The 20,716-nt window shown below is 37.0% G+C and overlaps 1 protein-coding gene across 9 annotated transcripts in view; it reads left to right on the top strand.

Moving 5' to 3' along the window:
- ALS2 (alsin Rho guanine nucleotide exchange factor ALS2) overlaps positions 1-19,865 on the top strand; it is a 72,330-nt gene extending 52,465 nt beyond the window's left edge. For 5 of the 9 annotated variants that reach the window (XM_023622392.2, XM_023622394.2, XM_023622393.2 and 2 more), the window contains 14 exons: positions 126-290; positions 1,484-1,595; positions 1,825-1,902; positions 5,322-5,455; positions 6,340-6,507; positions 10,253-10,370; positions 11,453-11,610; positions 13,346-13,468; positions 13,993-14,169; positions 15,229-15,274; positions 15,486-15,547; positions 16,091-16,240; positions 16,480-16,576; positions 18,533-19,865. In XM_023622392.2, coding sequence (XP_023478160.1) covers positions 126-290; positions 1,484-1,595; positions 1,825-1,902; positions 5,322-5,455; positions 6,340-6,507; positions 10,253-10,370; positions 11,453-11,610; positions 13,346-13,468; positions 13,993-14,169; positions 15,229-15,274; positions 15,486-15,547; positions 16,091-16,240; positions 16,480-16,576; positions 18,533-18,571 — 1,627 coding nt within the window. In that variant the 3' untranslated portion in view covers positions 18,572-19,865. The remainder of the gene's footprint in view (positions 1-125; positions 291-1,483; positions 1,596-1,824; positions 1,903-5,321; positions 5,456-6,339; positions 6,508-10,252; positions 10,371-11,452; positions 11,611-13,345; positions 13,469-13,992; positions 14,170-15,228; positions 15,275-15,485; positions 15,548-16,090; positions 16,241-16,479; positions 16,577-18,532) is intronic. The other 4 variants (XM_023622396.2, XM_070241597.1, XM_070241598.1 and 1 more) reach the window with 1 other exon arrangement.
- Positions 19,866-20,716: the final 851 nt, after the last annotated feature.

Below are 20,716 nucleotides of genomic sequence, written 5' to 3'. Positions count from 1 at the left end.
TAATCATATAAACAATTATAGCTACCAGTGAGACATGAGTATAGTTTTGAATTTCCTAAACTTTGTAAAAATGAACATCAGAATTCGATGTGCTTGTGATCTTTATCCATTCTTTCTAACCACAGTTATGCCTCTGGTGAAGTGTTTGAAGGTTGTTTTCAAGATAACATGCGTCATGGTCATGGTCTCCTACGAAGCGGAAAGTTGACTTCCTCTTCTCCCAGTATGTTCATTGGCCAATGGGTAATGGACAAGAAAGCAGGATATGGTGTCTTTGATGATATCACTAGGTACGGTATTCTGCTTCTAATCTCAGAGTTCAGTGTGAGAAGATAAGGTTCCTAAACTTCTCCAAAAACAGTGATGATTTTATGAAGGCTGAGCATCTTAATTTGACAGTACTGAGAAAATTTTTAATAAGACAGAGTTGTCAGACATCATTTTATCCATTTTCTTGTGAATTACTTCTATGCAACATCAGGGTCATTCACAGTTAACATTGGCACCATTTTCCTTAAAGTTTCACGCCAACAAAGCCTTTAGTGTCTCAGACAGGCTACCAGATCTTTAACTATTATACAAAGAAAGACCTTTAAAGCAGTCTAGAGATGATAGGAGTAAAAGGTCGGGAAGAACCCAATGAAAATTCCCTCTGGGATCATAGAATGGAATCTAAACACCTTTCTGCGTAGGTCTTCCTGTTGGGTCAGAGACTTTGTTAGCATGCCAGCAACCCAGGAATCCAGCTTAGTTAAATTCAAGTAACTAAACCTTGGGAAGGAATGTAGTTCTTTTGCTTCGGTGTTTGGTTTGGCTTGATTTGCTTTTGGACTTAATATGTACTCTTTTCCCCCTCGTGTTACTAATGATCACAGCTCTCATAATGTGGGATCTTTCAAATTTGCTGTTATTATTAAACAGTGTTAAGATTTAATATTTAGTAATATTTAATATGTTTAGTAATATTTAACTCTGTCTAGTGTTATATAACAAGCAGTTTGTACTTATTTTGTCTTTTTAGTGGGGATTAGTAAGATTTCTTTGAGTTCAAGTAAGTGAAGAATGAGCCTTATTTTATGATAACCCCTCCCTTTTTTTTTTAAGTTAGTAAACTTTTGGGTAAGAAAAAGTTGTGCATAGGTTTGATTCTACTTATTACGTTTTGAATGAAATTATTTAGAGTTGAATTCTTGGCATTCTTTATTTCTGTTTAAAGTTATCAAGGAAGTACATGGAGTATATACAGATCTATATCAGGTAGACTAGAATGTTAAATTCCCGTGAGAATGCTGCTCTGAGGAAGATGTCTTTTGCCATCATGTGTCCCAAGTTGGAGGAGGCAGAGTTAACCTCTTTAGAAAAATGGAACTGAGACCAACCTAGGGAGTGATGCTTGGAATCTCCCATGCAGTCATTGTCTTTTCCCCACCTCATCCTTGTCTTCATCAGTTTTTCTTTTCTTTTCTCCTCTATTTCTCTGCAGAGGGGAAAAGTATATGGGGATGTGGCAAGATGATGTATGTCAAGGGAATGGTGTGGTAGTTACCCAGTTTGGATTATACTATGAAGGCAACTTTCACCTTAATAAAATGATGGTGAGTAGAATATTTGCATATAATGTTGCATATAATGTAATGTAAGGACTTAACATAAGAGTTATGTCCTTAACTCTTTAAATCATTTTTTTGTTAATTTTCTACCTCCTTAGTACCGTTTTCTTGTCTTTTAAGATTCTGTAAGGCTTTGAGGGATGTGGCTATGTGTGTGTACTCTAAGTTCCTCTGCATTTTATGTGTTACAGTTTTTGTTTGTTTCTTCACATAGGGAAATGGGGTTTTACTGTCCGAAGATGATACTATCTATGAGGGAGAATTTTCAGATGACTGGACTCTTAATGGAAAGGTTGGAAACTAACTTTCTTCTTTCTCTCAAATATAATATTTAACTAATTTCTTCTTGACTTTTTAAAAAGGCTAACTTATATGCCAAAAAATTCACCCGTTTTAAGTGCATACTTCAGCGATTCTTAGTAAATGTACAGAGTTGTACAGCCATCACCACAATCCAATTTTACAGCATTTCCGTGACCCAGAAAGATTTCTCTCACCATCTTCTGCCCATTTGCAGTCACTCCTGTTTCCGCCTCCAGCCCCAGACAGTCTCTAATGGACTTTATCACTCAATAGCTTTGCCCTTCAGGTCGTTACGTATAAATGGAATCAGAAGTGTGGTCTCGTCTGTGTGGCTTCTTACACTTAGCGTAATGTTTGTGAGATTTTCCCTTGTTGTGGCACGTGCAGTACCTCATCCTTCTTATTGCCAAATAGTATTCCAAAACCACTTTTGTATCCCTTCACCAGTCAATGGACATTGAATTATTCCCAACTTCAGGCTACTATGAATAATGCTGCTATAAACATTTGAATACAATTTCTGTGTGAACATATGTTTTCATTTCCCTTGGGTAGATGCCTAGGAGTGCAAATGCTAGGTTGTATGGTGAATTGATGTTAAACTTCTTAAGAAACTGTCAAACTTATCCAAAGTGGCTGCACCATTTTACATTCTCATCAATGTATGAGGATTCTAATCTCTCTACATCTTCACCAATATTTTTTATTTTCTGGTTTTTTTCTTTTGCCAGTCTAGTGGATGTGAAGTGATTTCTCTTGGTTTTAATTTATATTTTTCCAATGACTAATGATGTAGAGCATATTTTCATGCCCTTATCAGCGATTCATATATTTTCTTTGGTGAAATGTCTTTTCAAATATTTTGACATTTTAAGAGTTTGCTTGTTTATAGTCTTGTTATTGAGTTGTAAGTGTTCTATACATATTCTGGATACCAATCCTTTATCAGACATAGAATTCACAAATGTTTTGCAGTCTGTGGCTTGTCTTTTTCATTTTCTTAATGGTGCTTTTTGAAACACGAAATTTTTAAATTTTAATCAAGTCAGATTTGTCAAAAAAAATTTTATGAATCATGCTTTTGATGTCATATCTAAGAAATCTTTGCCTAACACAGTTAATAAGATTTTCATCTCTGTTTTCTTCTAAAAGTTTTGTGGTTTTAGCTCTTTAGGTCTCTGATTCATTTTCAGGTAGCTTTTGTGAATGCTGTGAGTTAAAAGTCTAAATTGATCTTTTTTTGGATGTGGATATCCAATTGCCTCAGCAGCCTTTCCCATTGAATTTTCTTGGCCCCTTTGTTAAAATTAATTGACCATAAAAATGTATTTATTTCTGAACTCTAAATTATTCCATTGATCTCCATGTCTCTCTTTATGCCAATACCACACTGTCTTCATTACTGTAAATTTCTAGTAAGTTGTGAAATCAGGAAGTGTAAGTCTTCCCACTTTGTTCTTTTTAAAAATTGTTTTGGCTATTCTGGATCCTTTGACTTTCCATGTAAATTTTAGGACTGGCTTGTCAAAATCTACAGTAAAGCCTGCTGAGATTTTGATAGGTATTGTGTTGAATCTGTAGATCAATTTGGGGAGAATTGCCATCTTAATTATATTGAATCTTTCAATCTATAAACATGGAATGTTTTCCCACTTATTTAGGTCTTCTTTGATTTCTGTCAGCAATGTTTTGTAGTTTTCAATGTGCATTTTCTTGCATATTTTGGTTAAATTTATTCCTAAGTATTCTTTTTGATACTATTGTAAAGAGAATTGTTTTCTTAGTTTTATTTTTGGATTGTTCATAGCTATTATATAAAAATACAATTGATTTTGTGTTTTGTTCTTGTATCTTAAATTCTTGTTGATCTTGTTTATTCTAGTAGGTCTTTTTGCGTGTGTGGATTTCTTAGGATCTCTTGCATGCAGGTTCATGTTGTCTACAAATAAAGATAATTTTACTTCTTCCTTTGCAACCTGGAATGCTTTTATTTCTTTCTCTTGTCTAATTGCACAAGCTAGACTCTCCAATAGAATGTTGACTAGAAATGGTAAGAGTGGACGTCCTTGCCTTGTTCCCTGTTTTAGGGGAAAAGCATTAAATCTTTCACCGTTAAGTATCCTGATAGCTAAAGATTTTTCATAGATTAATCATCAATTGAGATAGTTCCCTTCTAGTCCTAATTTCTTGAGAGTTTTTATCAGGAATAGGTTTTAGATTTTGTCAAAGGGCTTTTTTTCTCTTTCTGTTGATAAGATCTTGTGTTTTTGTCCTTTATTCTATTTAATATGGTGTATTATATTGTTTGCTTTTCTGATGTCAAACTAATGTTGCTCTCCTGGGATAGATCAGACTTGGTCATGGTGTATAATCTTTTTTTATATGTTGCTTGGTTTAATGCTAATATTTTGTTGAAGATTTTTGCATCTATATTTATGAGAGATAATGGTCTTTAGTTTTCTTTTCTCATGATATCTTTGTCTTTAGTATCAGGGTAATACAGGCCTCATAGAATGAGAGGGGAAGAGTTCCCTCCTCCTTCGTTTTCTGAAATAATTTGTGAAGCCTGGTATTATTTCTTCTTTGATATTTTGGAGAATTCATCTGTGAAATCATCTGCACCTGAGCATTATTTTGTGAGAAGATTTTTAATTTCTAATTAGATGTCCTTACTTCTAATTGGTCTATTTAAATTTTCTATTTCTCCTTGAGTCAGTTTTGGTAATTTGTATCTTCCTAGGAACTTCTGTCGTATCTAAGTTATATAATTTGTTGACATAAGGTTGTTCTCTTAGTATTCCCTTCAGACCTCTTTAATTTCTGTAAGGTTGGTATAATACCCCCTGTTTCATTCTTGATTTTGTAATTTTATCTTTTTTTTCTTGATTAGTTAAATTTTTATCAATTTTGTGTGTTTTTTCAGTGATATTTCAGTGATTTTTCTCCATTTTTTTCTGTTATGTATCCCATTGAGTTCTGCTCTAATCTTTATCATCTCCTTCCTCCTTCTTGATTTAGGTTTTGTTTGCTCCTCTTTTTCTAACTTTGTAGGGTAGATTTTTTAGATTACTAATTTGAGATCTTTCTGATATAGGCATCTATAGCTATAAATTTGTCTCTAAGCACTGTATTAGCAGCATCCCATAAATTTGGATAAGTTGTGTGTCCATTAAATACAAAGTATTTTCCATTTTTTACTGTGCTTTTCTTTTTCTTTTACCCATGGATTATTTTCATACACTCTTTGCACACTGTGTGTACACACACTTTTTTTTTTCTTTTTTAAGAGTTGGTGTCTGGTAAAGAGTAAATTAAAAGAGAAAATGTTAACTGTTGACTGCTTTTTTCCCCTCTTTTTTTAAATTGAAAATAATTCTCTAATTCCACATTTTCTATAACTTTATGTAGGGAACACTGACTATGCCAAATGGAGATTACATTGAAGGTTATTTCAGTGGAGAATGGGGATCGGGAATAAAAATCACTGGAACCTACTTTAAGCCTAGTCTGTATGACAGTGATAAAGACAGACCCAAAGTTTTGTGAGTAACTAATGTTGATTCTAGATTATTGAATGTTTTGACTTGTCTTGCTTTTATCAGAGCTAGTTAATATTTTTAATGCAGAGCAAGTTTTTAAGGTCTTCTTTTTTAAACAAAGTGTAACCTCCTTGAATTATTAACTGACGCTACCATAGATAGCTAAATCTATAGTCTTGGCTTAGATTATAGCTGTTTAAAATAAAAGTTGTGTGTGCAGGAATAATCCTACTGTTAATGGTGCAGGTATCCAAAAAAAAAAGAACATTCTTAAATGGAACCCCTACACAGCTTGATTTTGAAAAGTAAAGATCAAACCTGTATATACACCAAGTGTAATAGGATACTCTGCATATATGGGAAAAAAGGCAAGGTCTGAGTCTCTAAGTATATTATGTTCTTCCTCCAGCCTTTTGGCATATATCTATTTTTCTTTATTGATTCTGTCTTTAGCTTCATTTTCATATTTGGTAGCATCTCAGATTCTTTGTTCTGGTGGGAGCTTGATATATCTTCTGTACCATGTTTATTCTTAGAGTATTTTCAGAACCCAGTATATAGTGCATTTCACAATTCTCATTATGAGATGTGCAAAGCACAGAAAATCTTTAACAGGAGTCAATTTTACAAAATCAATTCTGTGGGAATGTAGAAAGGAAAGAGTCAATTCTAATGTACTTTGTACTTGATAATTCATACACTTTAATACCTGGTAAACATTAAATAGCTAAAAAACATTCCTTTAAATTTTTCATTTAGTGTTTTTAAAATAGAACCACTATCAATCTAGGCAGTTTTTGTCTCAGAAGCATTCCCAGTTTTGTGTTAGAAACTTTCTATTCTTCAGGATTTTTGCATAAAAGAAGTGCTTGATATGACTTTATTAGCAGGAAGCTAGGAAACCTGGCTGTGCCGGCTGATGAGAAGTGGAAAGCAGTGTTTGATGAATGTTGGCGTCAGCTGGGCTGTGAGAACCCAGGCCAAGGGGACGTTTGGAAAGCATGGGACAATATTGCTGTGGCCCTGACCACCAGTCGGCGCCAACATAGAGACAGGTGAGTCACTGCCTGCCCAGCATAAGGCAGAGCATGTTAGTAAGAGGAAACTTAAAACCAAGAAGTAGCCAAGGCTTGCCACATTTAATTTTAAAATATAACTTAATTTAAAAGTCAATGATGTACTTCTGCTTCCAGGTAAGATGGATAAAACACACCTCCCATTATCTTCTACTGAACTCATCTATAAAACCCAGACAGAATACATGGACAGCTATTTGAAAACTCTGAAAAGTAAATATCAGCAAGAGTTTTAGGGAAGAATATCTGAATTCGTAGTGCCCCAAACCAGTGGTGAGCTTACTGGGTTTTTTAACTTCAGTATCCCTTAGTCTGAACTCAGTGTAACCTGAAACTTGGAAGTAAATACTGTGGTGTAGACAGACAGAAATTCAGGGGAAAAAACCCTTTGTTTCTGGCTCAAGATGCAGAAAAGAGACTCCTGAAGCTCAGACAGAATGGAGAGGATACACCGGGTTTTCTTTCTCTCCTTTTTCTCCATTTCCTCATACCCCAGCCTCCAGGTACTTCTGTGCAGGGGTGGTGATGGCAGCAGCTAGAGCAGCCATGAATGGGAAGCTTGCAAGAGCCAAAACTACTGAGAGAGTGGAACCTTCACCCTTTGGTGCATCCTCAGGTCCAAGAGTCATGGCCAAAGCTCATTGCTTTTGTTTTTTCCCTTTCTCCCTATCCTCCTGGCACTTGGCTCTAGATGTGGCACCTTCACAGAAATGGACAATTTCTGGCTAGAGGACCTGAAAGGAGAACCAGAAAGTGCTGGGGGTGGAGGGCAAGGATGGTAATTGAGAGAGAGGAACTCTGGAAAGCAACCCTGTAAAGTTGTTTATGAACTCCTGGGCTCACCCCAGACCTGCACATATGTGGCTTTGATCCTAACTAGCATAGCAGACACTTTGAGAACTGAACTAGTAGGTAGCCTTTCAGGTCCTAGACCGACCACTGAGTGATACACTCACAGAACAGACCCAGATAGGACTGCAAAGGCTTTGAGAGGTGAACTGACATTGGGGCCACAGCCCACAGAAGGCTGAAACACAAGTTGTTACAGAGATTCCCAAGATCACCTGCATGTTCAGTGATTACTAAAGAGACTCATAAGACTCAACATATAGTCACACTCACAGGTAAGAGTTATTCCAGCAACACAGTAAGGATCCATAGTCAGGTCATAAGGGAAGAAGACACAGGCTGAGTCGAGGAATCCATGTGCAGGCCTCGCATGCTCTCTCCCTTCTGTGAGGGGTCATACAGAGCACACTCTCCCCTGAGCAGCAAAATGCAGCCACACGTGTACAGTGTTTCTGCCCAGGGAAATCCGTTAGAAATTTGATACCCAAGGTTTTTGTTGGGGGCTGGTCACATATGCACCCTGTGCTTAGCACCTAACAAAACTCCACAGTCCCAGAAGAAAGCAGGGGTTCACCATAAATCACATTGTTAGTACAGTTTCATATCAGCATAGGGAATTTTTAGGAAGCTTAGTCTCCAGGCACCAGCCGAGGGCCAACCTTATAAGCACATCCTTCTAAAGATAACAGTTTCAAGCCTACAATGTTTATTATGCATGTCAACATTCTCTATAGGATGTAAATAAGACCTACCACCTCATAATACTTAAAATGGCCAAAAAATAAGCCAAAATTACTTGGCAGTCAACCGTGAAAATATCAACTAATTTGGGCAAAGAAAATCAACAACAAACTAACAGATTTTGGAATTATCTGACAAGAACTTGAAAGCAGCTATTATAAAAATGCTCAAATGAGCAAACACCTTTGAAACAAATGTTAAAATTGAAAGTAACAGCAAAGAAATAGATATAAAGAAGAACCAAATCAAAATTTTAGAATTGAAAAATACAATAACCAAAATTTTAAAAAATCACTAGGTGGACTCAATAGCAGACTAGAGATGACAGCAGAAGAGTCAGTGGGCTTGAAAATAGATTAGTAGAAATGATCGAAACTGAACAACAGAGAGAAAAAACATGAAAAAAAAGTGAACAGAGCTTTAAGGACTTGAGAGTCTAATACTTGTGTCCTTGGAATCCCAGAAAGAGAAGAGAAAAATTACAGGGATGAAAAATATTTGAAGAAATAGTGGTCGGAAATTTCCCAAGTTTGGTGCAAGACGTAAACCTACAGATTCAATCAGCTGAGCAAACCACATCCTGGGAAAAACAGAGATGTCTGTGTACAGACGCATCATATTCAAATTGAGAGAAAAAAATCTTGAAAGTAACTGGAGAAAAATGCTGCATTGCTTATAGGGAAACAGCAATTCAGATGGCTTCATATTTGTCATCAGAAACCTTGGAGGCCAAAAGGAAGTGGCACAACAATTTTGAAGTACTGAAAAGAAAATTACAGATGTACTTTTTTATTTCTCTTTTTTGTTCTACTTTTTAAAATTTCTTCCCCTTTTCTCCTTTTCTTTCCGTTTTCCTGTTTGTCTTTTCTCCATCTGCCTTTCTTCATATTTCCTATTTTTTTTTTTTTTTTGCTGGGAAAGATTTGCCCTGAGCTAACATCTGTTGCTAATCTTCCTTTTTTTTTTTTCCTCCTCAAAGCCCCAATACATAGTTGTATATTCTAGTTGTTAAGTCCTTCTAGTTGTTCTTTGTGAGCTGCCGCCACAGCATGGCTACTGACAGACAAGTGGTGTAGTTCGGCACCCAGGAACCAAACGGGGGCCACTGAAGCACTGTGCGCTGAACTTTAACAACTAGGCCATCAGGGCAGGTTCAGTATTTCCTTGTTCTTTAACTTGGCCAGTAACTCCCACAAGCATTGCTCAACATTTGGACCTAAAGAACTTGCTAATCCCTGCAGTGTGGAAAGAAGTTTAGGTTTGTTTTTTTTTCTTGTATTTGGAATAAATGGGAGTTGATTATAGCGTTTCATTATTGAAGTTCATGATTTTTACCTTCTATTCTATCAGTAGAAGAAATAGAAGCCCTCAGAATTGGTTAAAGCTGTGGACTTGCCCTTGCGTGTGATGCAGACGGTCAGCCTTAACTGATAGAGTCTGTCAGTGTAGACATTGAGGCTTTAGCCCTCCAGTTAACCTTGGTTAACTGTTGGGTTTTTCCAAGGAATGAGAATGAATGAATTTTATATGAAACCATATTGTGACCACAAAAGTCTTGCTTATCTAGAATAATATAATAATAATGATTATGTACTGTTTCTAAATGAGAGTGCCATTACCAAAAACTTCTGTTGATTATCAAGTATGTGTCTTGTCTTAGCCTCTTTGTCCAAAGCTTCCGTTTACCCATATGTGCTTACCTCACCACCTGCTGCAGTCTCCAGTCTCCTGACTTCTTGAGCTCATTTTCATTTCTTCCTTTGCCCTTTGATTTGTTTTCCTTTTTCCTTATCTCCCTCTCCCCCTTTTATTCCATTTTTCTCTTGTCACTAACAAGTCTGTCACCAGTTTTCTCTTCAAGCTATTATAGTATTTCCCAACACCATGGTTTTATATTGGAGCAAAATCTTCATTAATTTACTGTAGTTGGTATGAAGTCACATTAAATGCTGTTTTGAATGACTAAGTAAACCTAATAGCAGGTCAGTTACCGATTATGAGCTCATTTGTGGCAAACACTGTGCTGGGTATTCCATTTCATCCTTAGTTGGTGACTGTGTTTCATGTGCACATTGTGATTATCTTGCTTTCCTGATGTGAAATACATAATAGGCTGTCTTTTGCCTTTTTATAGTCCAGAGATACTAAGTCGTTCGCAGACTCAGACACTAGAGAGTTTGGAATTCATTCCTCAGCATGTTGGTGCCTTCTCTGTGGAGAAATATGATGACATCAAGAAATATTTGATAAAGGTAAACTAGAGTCAGAATTACCCTGGTCTTGTGAATTAATGATGCAGCTACCACAATATATCATTCAAATGTACCCACAGCTTATTGTTACCCTAATCCTGTTTTTGCTTTATAATTTCTAATTTAAAATCTAGTAACAAATTTTTTTTTTAATTCTCTGACTACTGACAGTGCACTTCCACATGAAGATTGCCCTATGTTGATAAAACTTTTTAAGTTATGTAAAGTGTTCACGGGGTTCTAGAGAACTAGGGTCAGAGTTTAAAATGTGGCTTTTTGTTAGTAACATTAGCAAACTAGAGATTACAAACATAACGCATGCTGCCCTCACCTCATAGTTATGCTGTCTTTGCTTCCTTCTCAAATCCTGTGAGATCACCTGCAGTTTCAGTATGACATGCATTGATATGGGGGTGCAGGAAGGAATTAAGAGAAATCAAGGGAACTGAAGAGCAGCTGTTCCAGAGCATAAGCAGCTGTCATTATTTAGTTTCCTCCAAGGTCACATTTCCTGTATTTTTTGTGAGGTTTAAAGTATGTTAGAACCTTTCTTTTAATAATAATCTTTATCAGTGTTTTCGAAGCTATATTCCTAAGATGTTAAAAGGATTCTTTGATTAAGATTAAGAAACTTCTGGGGCTGGCCTGGTGGCACAGTGGTTAAGTGCACACGTTCTGCTTCGGTGGCCCGGGGTTCACTGGTTCAGATCCCGGGTGCGGACATGGCACCGCTTGGCACGCCATGCTGTGGTAGGCATCCCACATATAAAGCAGAGGAAGATGGGCATGATTATTAGCTCAGGGTCAGTCTTAGCAAAAAGAGGAGGATTGGCAGCAGTTAGCTCAGGGCTAATCTTCCTCAAAAAAAACCAAAAAAAGATTAGGAAACTTCTACTCCATGTAATTTGGGTAGACTCAGTACTTTCAGAAAAGTTGAAGTATTTGAATTTTCCTGGTCCAAAAGTTGACTCCTGCTATTTTGAAAATTATAATTTATGAAATTGTTTATTATTGATTGATTGATTGATTGTCTCTGCTGTTAGTGCACGTTAGCTGACTTCACTGATTTTCTTCCTGCTCAGGCCTGTGACACTCCTCTGCACCCCCTGGGCAGGCTCGTGGAGACGCTGGTTGCCGTGTACAGAATGACATATGTTGGGGTGGGAGCCAACCGCCGGTTATTGCAGGAGGCTGTGAAGGAGATTAAGTCCTACCTGAAGCGACTTTTCCAGCTGGTGAGGTAAAAGATGGTTTCACTTAAGTCTGCAAACTGTGAAATACTAGTTTATGCTTGGGTATCTTCATCCTGAATCTAGAAATTACAGCTTTGTGAACAATCACAAATGTCCCTACATAATTTATCACAGAAATTTTTCATCAAGAAAATGGTTTTATGCCATAGATTCTTAAAGAGATTAAATGATGAAAACATGTATTTCACTTTATGTTTATGCTATAAATATTTAAAAAGATGAACCTTAGCTTTTGTTGCCTGTTTCCTTTATGTCTTTCTTGCTCAGTAAGATAATAAAAGCCTAAAATAAATGTTTTTTTTTAATACTGATTTTGGTATGAAGTATGATAGTCTTCTTTGGATTTAATCTCTAGGCAAAATCATGTCTCTAAAACCTAACCACAGAAGAGATAAAGTCTAATAGGGAGTTTTGAATTTATGGGTATTTATGTCCTGTCCCTTGACAACAGCAGCATATTCATTCATTTATTCAACAAATATTTATTGAGTGCATCTATGGTTAGCACCATTCTACCCCTTGGAGGAATTTATCAGTACTCTCATGAGGCTTACATATTAGTGGGGACAGAGTAAATATACAGTATGTCAGTGAAGATGAATGTGACAGAGGGAAAGAGGATGGGGCTGGAGGTAGGATGCTACTGTTTTAAACAGAAGGTCAAGGAGACCTGGCTAATAGGTAATATCTGAGCAGAGACTTTGAAGAAGGTGAGAAAGCCAGCAAGTAAGCATCTTTGGAAAGAGAGTTTCAGGCAGCAAGCAAATTTGGAACTTCAGATTTGGAAATTCAAGATCTTTTACTGGGTCAAACCAAAAAGTAAATACGATATTTAGATAATTACATAAAAGTTTATGAATTTGTCTCAGAAAACGTCTTTATATTATTACCTTCAAAATTGATAAATGCATTTGGAAATGTTTCAGGTTTTGAGGTGGCAGTGTGATCTGCTAAGATCATTGGGCTGCAAGTGTTTCACCTTTGACATGAGCTAGTTGGGTTTAATGAAGAGAAGTTTCCTGACCTTTTTCAGTCTTCCTAAGTGTAAAATTAGGGGCAGAGGCAGGGACATGGCATAACTTGACAGAAATAGAGATGATTGCAAACTGCCTTTAAAGGGTCAAGGTCTGGCTGTAAAAATAAAGAGGATAGTAAGCTTGTTTACTCTGGAGCCCACTGTTTGCATAGAAGGTCACAGATAGAGTCTAAGGCAAATTCAAAGCCTAGGAAAAAAATCCTCAACAACTTAGCAGCTCCATCATTTGGAAAAATTTGTTCAGCAGCTTGACTTTTTAAAAAAACGTTTAAAAATTTTACATTAATTGAGTTTTCGTTTTTTTCTTAATGTTGGACATACAATTAATTTCCACTGGTATTTGTTTATACTCTGAGAATAGTAGTCTCAGCTTGAAAAGTCAATACAAATTGACCTCAGCTGAGATTTGCCAGTAAGAAAAACATATATAGATCAGAATTCTTCATTCTTTAGAAACTAGACAGAAAAAACCATAGCACATGAAGATTTTTTAGTGATATTAGCTAAGTCTTAATTTTGTCCTGGAAGAAGCATCAGTTAAGATTCTCAGGGAACTAAAACATTTATTTGATATAAAATTTAATTTCATAGGTTCTTATATAGATTAAGTGATGGAAATGTGTTTTCACTCTTTTTAGCCACTCTAAAGGTACTCTTGTAGAGTTACATTTTTTGTTATTCCTTAGGTTCTTATTTCCTGAGCTTCCTGAAGAGGGCAGCACGATTCCTCTCTCTGCTCCTCTGCCAACTGAAAGGAAATCCTTTTGCACTGGGAGGTCAGATTCCAGATCCGAATCACCAGAGCCAGGGTAAGTGGGGTTGAGTGGAGATAGCAAAGAAAGGGAGTGGGGGCTACATGATCTTATCCCGAGAATCCCAAGGAAAGATTGTTTCCTCTAGATTGGTTGCCTTATTTCTAAAGCTATATGATTGGACTAGGTCATCTCTGAGGTTCCTTTAGGTCTCAAGTTCTGTTAGCCAAACCCCATGAAAGTGCAACCACGCGTGACTGGGCACAAAGGCTGCTGAGCAAAGAAAAATCATGCTGGCCGAAGACAAGGGGGAAATCAGCCTTCAAATGGAGACAGGGTGGGTTTTCAGTTAGATTTTAAGTTAATGAAAAGAATTCACAGTTGGTCCAAGACAAAACTCTAGGGTCATAGGTAAGCTCCTCGTGGTAACTCCACGTATAAAAGTAGAGTAATATTATAACTGCTTCTTTACTCAAAATATCCCGTCTTTACTTTCAGCTTCTAGAAACTGAAGCTCTATCTTTGATTCTGTATTCAGTTTTTATATCAATGTTTCTCCCTCTCACTCTAATATTTTGTAGTTATGTGGTAACAAGTTCTGGCTTACTGCTTCCTGTGTTGCTACCTCGGCTCTACCCTCCTCTGTTTATGCTGTATGCCCTGGACAACGATCGCGAGGAAGACATTTACTGGGAATGTGTTCTGCGGCTCAACAAGCAGCCAGATGTTGCTCTTCTGGGCTTCCTTGGGGTGCAGAGGTGAGTACATTAGTTATGAGGGCAATCTGACGGTTTTAACTTAAAGTGCAAACAGCATTATCAGGAATTTGGTACTTTGATATATAATTAAATATGTGATTTGCAATTTACTTATTTGCATGTTTGTCTCATTTAGCAAAATAGTGATATTTAATAATCTTTATTTCTGAGAATTTTTGGAGATGAGTATGAAATCTGATTATTCTTCTGAATATTTTTTTCGTTTGTGTATTTTATATATAAATTAAATTTGAGTTATCCTGCCTGATATTTTACAGTTCTTTAAAGCAAAATATATACATTCACTTTCTCAGAAAAAGTTAATTGTATTTTAGTCTTCGGCATTCTTCCTTCCCTCCTTCTCTTCCCTCCCTCTCCATCTCCAATTTCTAATTTAAAGTTTAGAAGTGTTCTTTTTGCTGTAGGGCATTGTTTCTTGTTATTCCAGGGAAATACTGAATGATTATGCTTTCTATCTAGTGTTATGATAAAGCTGATCAACCCCACCACATAATAATTACATATATGTGCTATCAAAAAAAGTCGAAGGGGCTGGCCTGATGGAGTAGTGGTTGGGTTCGTGCATTCTGCTTTAGTAGCCTAGGGTTTGTGGGTTCAGACCCTGGGCGCAGACCTACACACTGCTAATCATGCCATGCTATGGCAGCATCCCACATGCAGAGTAGAGGAAGATTGGCACAGATATTGGCTCAGGGACAGTCTTCCTCAAAGAAAAGAAAAGTTGAATAAGTCTTAATTGGAAAGTGAATTTTTTCAATGGAATAATTTAATAGTAAAAATAGATAAAACCAAGTAGAGATTCTGTCCAATATTTGGTACCATCTGTAATGTGTGGGGTTATTGGAATATAGAATGACCAATACCTTAGGGACAGGAACTCTTAAATTACTTCTGGAATGCTTATTAAAACTTAACCTGTCTGTGGAACACTTATTTTAAGTGGGCACAGGGAAGCTAATAAAGCCATCAACTGTTTTTATGGGGATTAATCTATTATAACTAATAACTTATATTAACAATTTATGGATTCCATTGTAGGAAATTTTGGCCAGTGAGCTTGTCAATCCTTGGAGAGAGTAAAAAGGTATAGTGGATTTTAGTTTCCTCAACAAATATGCTTTTCTTTGGTGTGGGCAATTTGAGATAGCAAAATATTTTCTTTTTACTTTGGTAGAATAGTGCCCAAGCATGAGTTACTCACCAGAGACCTGCACCCTGCCATTGGTGTCATTTATTTTTATTGTTACTGCAAAAGACAGCTTTCTTCTTTGACCGTCATAAATTCTTTTTTGCAGATTTTGCCAACCACAAAAGATGCTTGTTTTGCCTCAGCCATAGAATGTCTACAGCAGATCAGGTAATCTCTGATTTGTTGAAAACTCACGTAAATCAGAGTGTGGTTAGTCTTTGAAGATATGAATGAGATCTTACCTTCCCTAAGCTCTGAGCGCCCCTTCACTCCCAGGTGGTGGCAGACTCAGCCTGGGGAAGAGAAGTCTCCTCTGAGATATTTGGTTACCTTTTAGTCGAGGAGGCCCTTGCATTTTCAGAAGTCATGGAGATCCTACCCAGAAATTTATCTGCATAATCCCATCTTTAGCCAAATGGAAACTAACCAAACTTCTCACACAGAGAACAGCATGTATTAGGAAAATAAGATTCCACAGGGGTAAAAGAGATGATCTATGACTTGGTGAATCTTCCATATGAACCATAGGTACTTAGACGCTTCTTTTCTCAGAGAACCGTAGGATTACAAAGTCATCCCTTCCAGCAACTCATTATGCCTGATGTGTCCAAGTTAAGGCACATGAGCCCAAAGAGAGCATATTATAAAAACATTAGTATCAAATGCCCCTATGAGAAAATTATAGGATTTTTTTTTTTTTTTTTACGACAGCACAACATTTACCCCATCAGACAAACTTAAAGTCATCCAGCAGACGTTTGAGGAGATCTCTCAGAGTGTCCTGGCATCACTTCAAGAAGACTTCCTGTGGTCCATGGATGACTTGTTTCCTGTTTTCTTATATGTGGTGCTACGGGCCAGGTGACCAATCTTTTCTGACTTTAGTATTAGTGACATTATTTTGACAAGTCTGCCCCTTGCTTTTTCTGAACAGATGGGAGGAATATGCTCCCCCATTAGAAGAAGCCCACTCTGTTAACCCATTCCACCGTGGTATTTCCTCTTTGTTGAGCTGTTCTTTCTTTTCCCCTCAAATAGATTCAAAAGGAGGATGCACATACGAGCGTAAATAACTCAGTATCTTTTTCTCTTTGGGTCAGGATTAGGAATTTAGGTTCCGAGGTACACCTCATTGAGGACCTAATGGACCCCTATCTTCAGCATGGGGAACAGGGTATAATGTTCACCACCTTGAAGGTAAGTGTAGGTATTATTGATTATTTTATCTTAAAATTTGTCTTTCATTTACTAAATTATAAATCTGTCATTAACCATTTCCTTATGTAAAAGTTGAATGTAAACATTGTGCCTTTAGAGCACACATTGTTAATATTTTTCAATATGATAATGTATTTAAGTAGAATGAGTTAGTTATTCTTAATACTAAAGCAAATTATTCACTACCCAGTCTTCCCTGTAAATTGATCATTCAAATTGTTACAAATGCTTATAAATGCAGACTTTCTATATAATTGTAACTCTAGAAAAGAAAGAAAAAGGATTCTTAGTGTCCAAAAAAGTTTCCAACAGTAGAGCTGTTTCATGGAACTAAGGTAAAACACAGAAGTCAGTATGTATTGAACCAGCGTGAATTGCATCGTCTTTCTTTCCATGTGTTTATTGTAACCAGTAGGTTACAAATGAAGTTCCTTGATCTGGGTGCTCTCTGGAGATTGTTGGAAGTCATGTTAGTTCTCCCACCTTGATTTTTCTTGGAATTTGATAGAATCATTCTGAAGTTATCAGAAGAACAACAAATAGAAAGTGACAAAAACACCTCTGAAAAAAGAGAGTGCGAACAGACCCACTCTGCCAGTTAGTAAAATATAGAATTACAGTAATTAAGATAAGATGATTTGTTACTGTCACAGGAATAGACAAAAAATATCTAAATGGAAAGGATAGCCCCCATACAGGCAGTATTATAAAAAAATATTTCACATATGAAAATGAAAACTTCAAACACAAAAATGGAGAAGAGAGGAATTATTTAATAAATGGTCAAAATACTGGGATAGTTTATTAGCAGTTTTGCAGGGAGGATGGACTCACCCACATAGCAACTTGCAGATGTTTTAGGGTTTAAATATAGAAAAAAGAAGAGAGAAGGAAAGGCAGGCAAATTAAAATGAGAAAAAATTGGAATTTCATGTCAGGTTTCTGGCTTGGGTTAATTTTTTAAACTATACAACTTAAATACTATTAACATTTCTAAAAACTAAACTGAAAAGGTGGGGAACTGGGGAAAATATTGGCCACCAATGACTTACATTATTAGTATGTATGTTATATGAAGAGCATCTTTAAACATATCACCAAGGAAGAAATTGAATGAATACATTTATCTGTAGGAAGATACTCAGCCTTACTGAAAATTACAGGACTGCAGATTTAAATAAGGTGCCATTTTTTGCCTACTAAATTGACAAAAATGTTTTAAAATTATACCTAGTGCTGATTGGTTAGAGTGATATCAGTATTACTCCCACATTGCCAATAATGGATTAAATAACAATCACTGTTTTGGAAAACAGTTGTTATTAACGTTGATATCATCAACACCTGAAATGTCTGTGGAGTTTGCCTGAGTGACCCTACTCCTGGAGATTTATCCTAAGGGAATAAGAATGGGAAACATTATATATTATCTGGCTGAGGTATTCTTTGTAGTATGAGTAACTCCTAAACCTGGATACTTTAAAAGTCACCTGGGGATGCTTCTTAAAAATATATTCCTAGAAATTCTGACTCCCTAGATCTGGAATGATAGTTCATCTGTATGTTGATCAGACATATGAGGTAATTCTGATAACAGTTGTTTGGGTACCTTGTCACAATCAGCATATTCTCAATGTCCAATCAATAGTGGCTTAGTAAATTATGGTATTTCTACTTAGTGAAGAATATTATACAACTTGTGAAAAGTTTGTTCTAGAATTAGAGGAAAATGTACAAAATTTTATCTCTACTAATTACAACTGGGCAAATTAGACATTGGATGGAGGACTGGAAGAAAATGGGAAAATGAAAGCACCTGATTTTGGTGGGCCCTCAGTATCAACAAGGGGTTCCTTTCCTCAGTCCCATGTGCCTTGCTATGTTTATGTAATTTCTTTCAAAGTAAATTTGAAATTGTTTTGAACTTTTTTCCAGGCATGTTACTACCAGATCCAGCGTGAGAAGCTTAACTAGGCCGCATAACAGCTTGACAACTGGATTATCTACACAGAGGGTTTTAGCACCATCTGGCGTCTTCCTGTAGTGGCAAAAAAGAGTGATGTTGAAATTAGGACATTATATTATTTTGGTTATTTCTGAGCCTCACTAATGATCACAGCCCTGAGCCTAAAAGAAAAAAGACTGTGTAGTTTAAAGGGAGGATTGAAAAGGAGGTGAAAATCAGATTAGTCCTATACCTGGCCTATTAAGTTCCCAAAATATCACATCTACTGTTTGGAGAAAGAGGATATCCCTTTCTACATTACGAGTATGCCAGCTACATGAAGTTGTAAACAAAGTTCTCAGTATAACTTCTTATGTTTAAGAAGTTGGTGAATATTTTTGAGTTTCTGGTTTGCCTGCAGTTGCCCCAAACCTTTGCAAGGAGCAGATTGTACTTGAAACTACAGTAGCCACACTATGCCTTCCTAAATTCCTTGCAATCATGTGTGCATCAAGCTTCTTTGCTGAGGGAGGGGAAAGAGGAACTTTTAAACTGCAGTTTTAACTCTTTCTAAGCTTTTCCACCAGGATATTCATAATGGGAGAGGTTCTATGTAGTAACTGCCGCACCCTGACCCCAAACATGGAATGCATCCAAATGAGAGTTTCTGCCTGCTGATGAAAAGAACATGGGAGTTGTGCTCTTGGTTTCCCTACAGTGCTACAGAGTGCATACACTGGAATTCAGACACTGACTCTGAGCTGCTGTGGACCCTCACTCGTCCATGTGCAGACACTGTGTCCCAAGGCCTGTGAATGAGAGCCCAAAAAGGTTTTGCACGCAGGCGTTTGGGAGCAGGACTACAGACTGGGGATGTGGACGCAAAGAGCTGCATCCCTCCTTGACCTGGTGTTGTGGTTCTTCCCTATACCTCGCACTGAACTCACAGAGGGGAAGAGAAAGGAAACAAGCTTTGGCTTTTCCCATCTCAAAAGTGTTGTGACACCTCAATGTTTTAGTGTTTTGCTTTTTGCCTTTTTTTTTTTTAATGTCCTATTGTAAGTGGTTGATTTACACTGTACAAGTAACACTAGTAGCTGTTTTGAATAACATAGGTGCTCTTCCTCATCTCATCCACACATCCTGGTGAGCATACGGAGTCCTCCTGATTGATGTTAACATCAGCAGATGTTAATCAATTTTGTAAAAGGATCATGGTTTCTGCTCTACTTTATAATCAAGACAAGTGTTTATTGAAATACTGTTTTGGAATGTTGGCTGTAATGTAACAGCAATTTTCGTAATAAAAGACATTCATCTTTATGAGATTGTTTTATGATTGCAAAAGAAATGACACAGGGCAGCCTAAAAATTTAAAAGAAATCCAGGCCTAGTATTTTTTTTGCCCACATTGTAATCCATTCCTCTTCATATTGGCTTCAAAGGTCCCTCTGAGGTTAAAGAGATTGCTCTCTTTAAATAAACATAAACTTACAGCACCTTTGCTGGCAAAAACAAATTAACTTTCTGATCCTGATAACCCAAGGACAAGGCTTTTTAAAAAAATCGATTATTTCTTTGACTAAAAGGCATATTTTTATAGGTTATTTTTTTTCCTCAACGGACTCAGGGAAGGGAAGAGTGAGGATTTAAAATTCTGGTTAGAAATATTAGGCCTTAGTTATCATCTACCAGTTGTAATGTCTCAGGAAGCCTTTCCCTCTCACGGCTGCTTTCTCCCAGAATGTGCCTGCCCGCCCATTGTTGGAAAGAGATCAACACTTAAAGATTAGTTTATGTTTGGGGCGGGCTCTGTGGCCGAGTGGTTGAGTTCCTGCGCTCCGCTGCGACGGCCCAGGGTTCGGATCCTCGGCACGGACATGGCACCGCTCATCAGGCCACGTTGAGGCGGCATCCCACATGCCACAACTAGAAGTACCTGCGACTAAGATATACAACTGTGTACGGGGGGGTTTGGGGAGAAAAAGCAGGAAAAAAGAAAAGATTATGTTAAAGTTTGCGTTTCCATTAAGGATTGTTTTGACTTTTGAATAAACACAAATTCCACATTTGGCTTGAAAAGGCTACTGAATGTCTTTGACCTTGTGAGAGAGAGAGATAACTCTGGAGATGGGCAGAGAAAAGCTTGAGACCCACTAAGAAATTCTCAAATG

Source organism: Equus caballus, chromosome 18 (genome assembly GCF_041296265.1).
Source record: "Equus caballus isolate H_3958 breed thoroughbred chromosome 18, TB-T2T, whole genome shotgun sequence".
In the NCBI taxonomy this organism is placed as follows: domain Eukaryota; kingdom Metazoa; phylum Chordata; class Mammalia; order Perissodactyla; family Equidae; genus Equus; species Equus caballus.
This window is presented reverse-complemented; position numbering and strand designations above follow the sequence as displayed.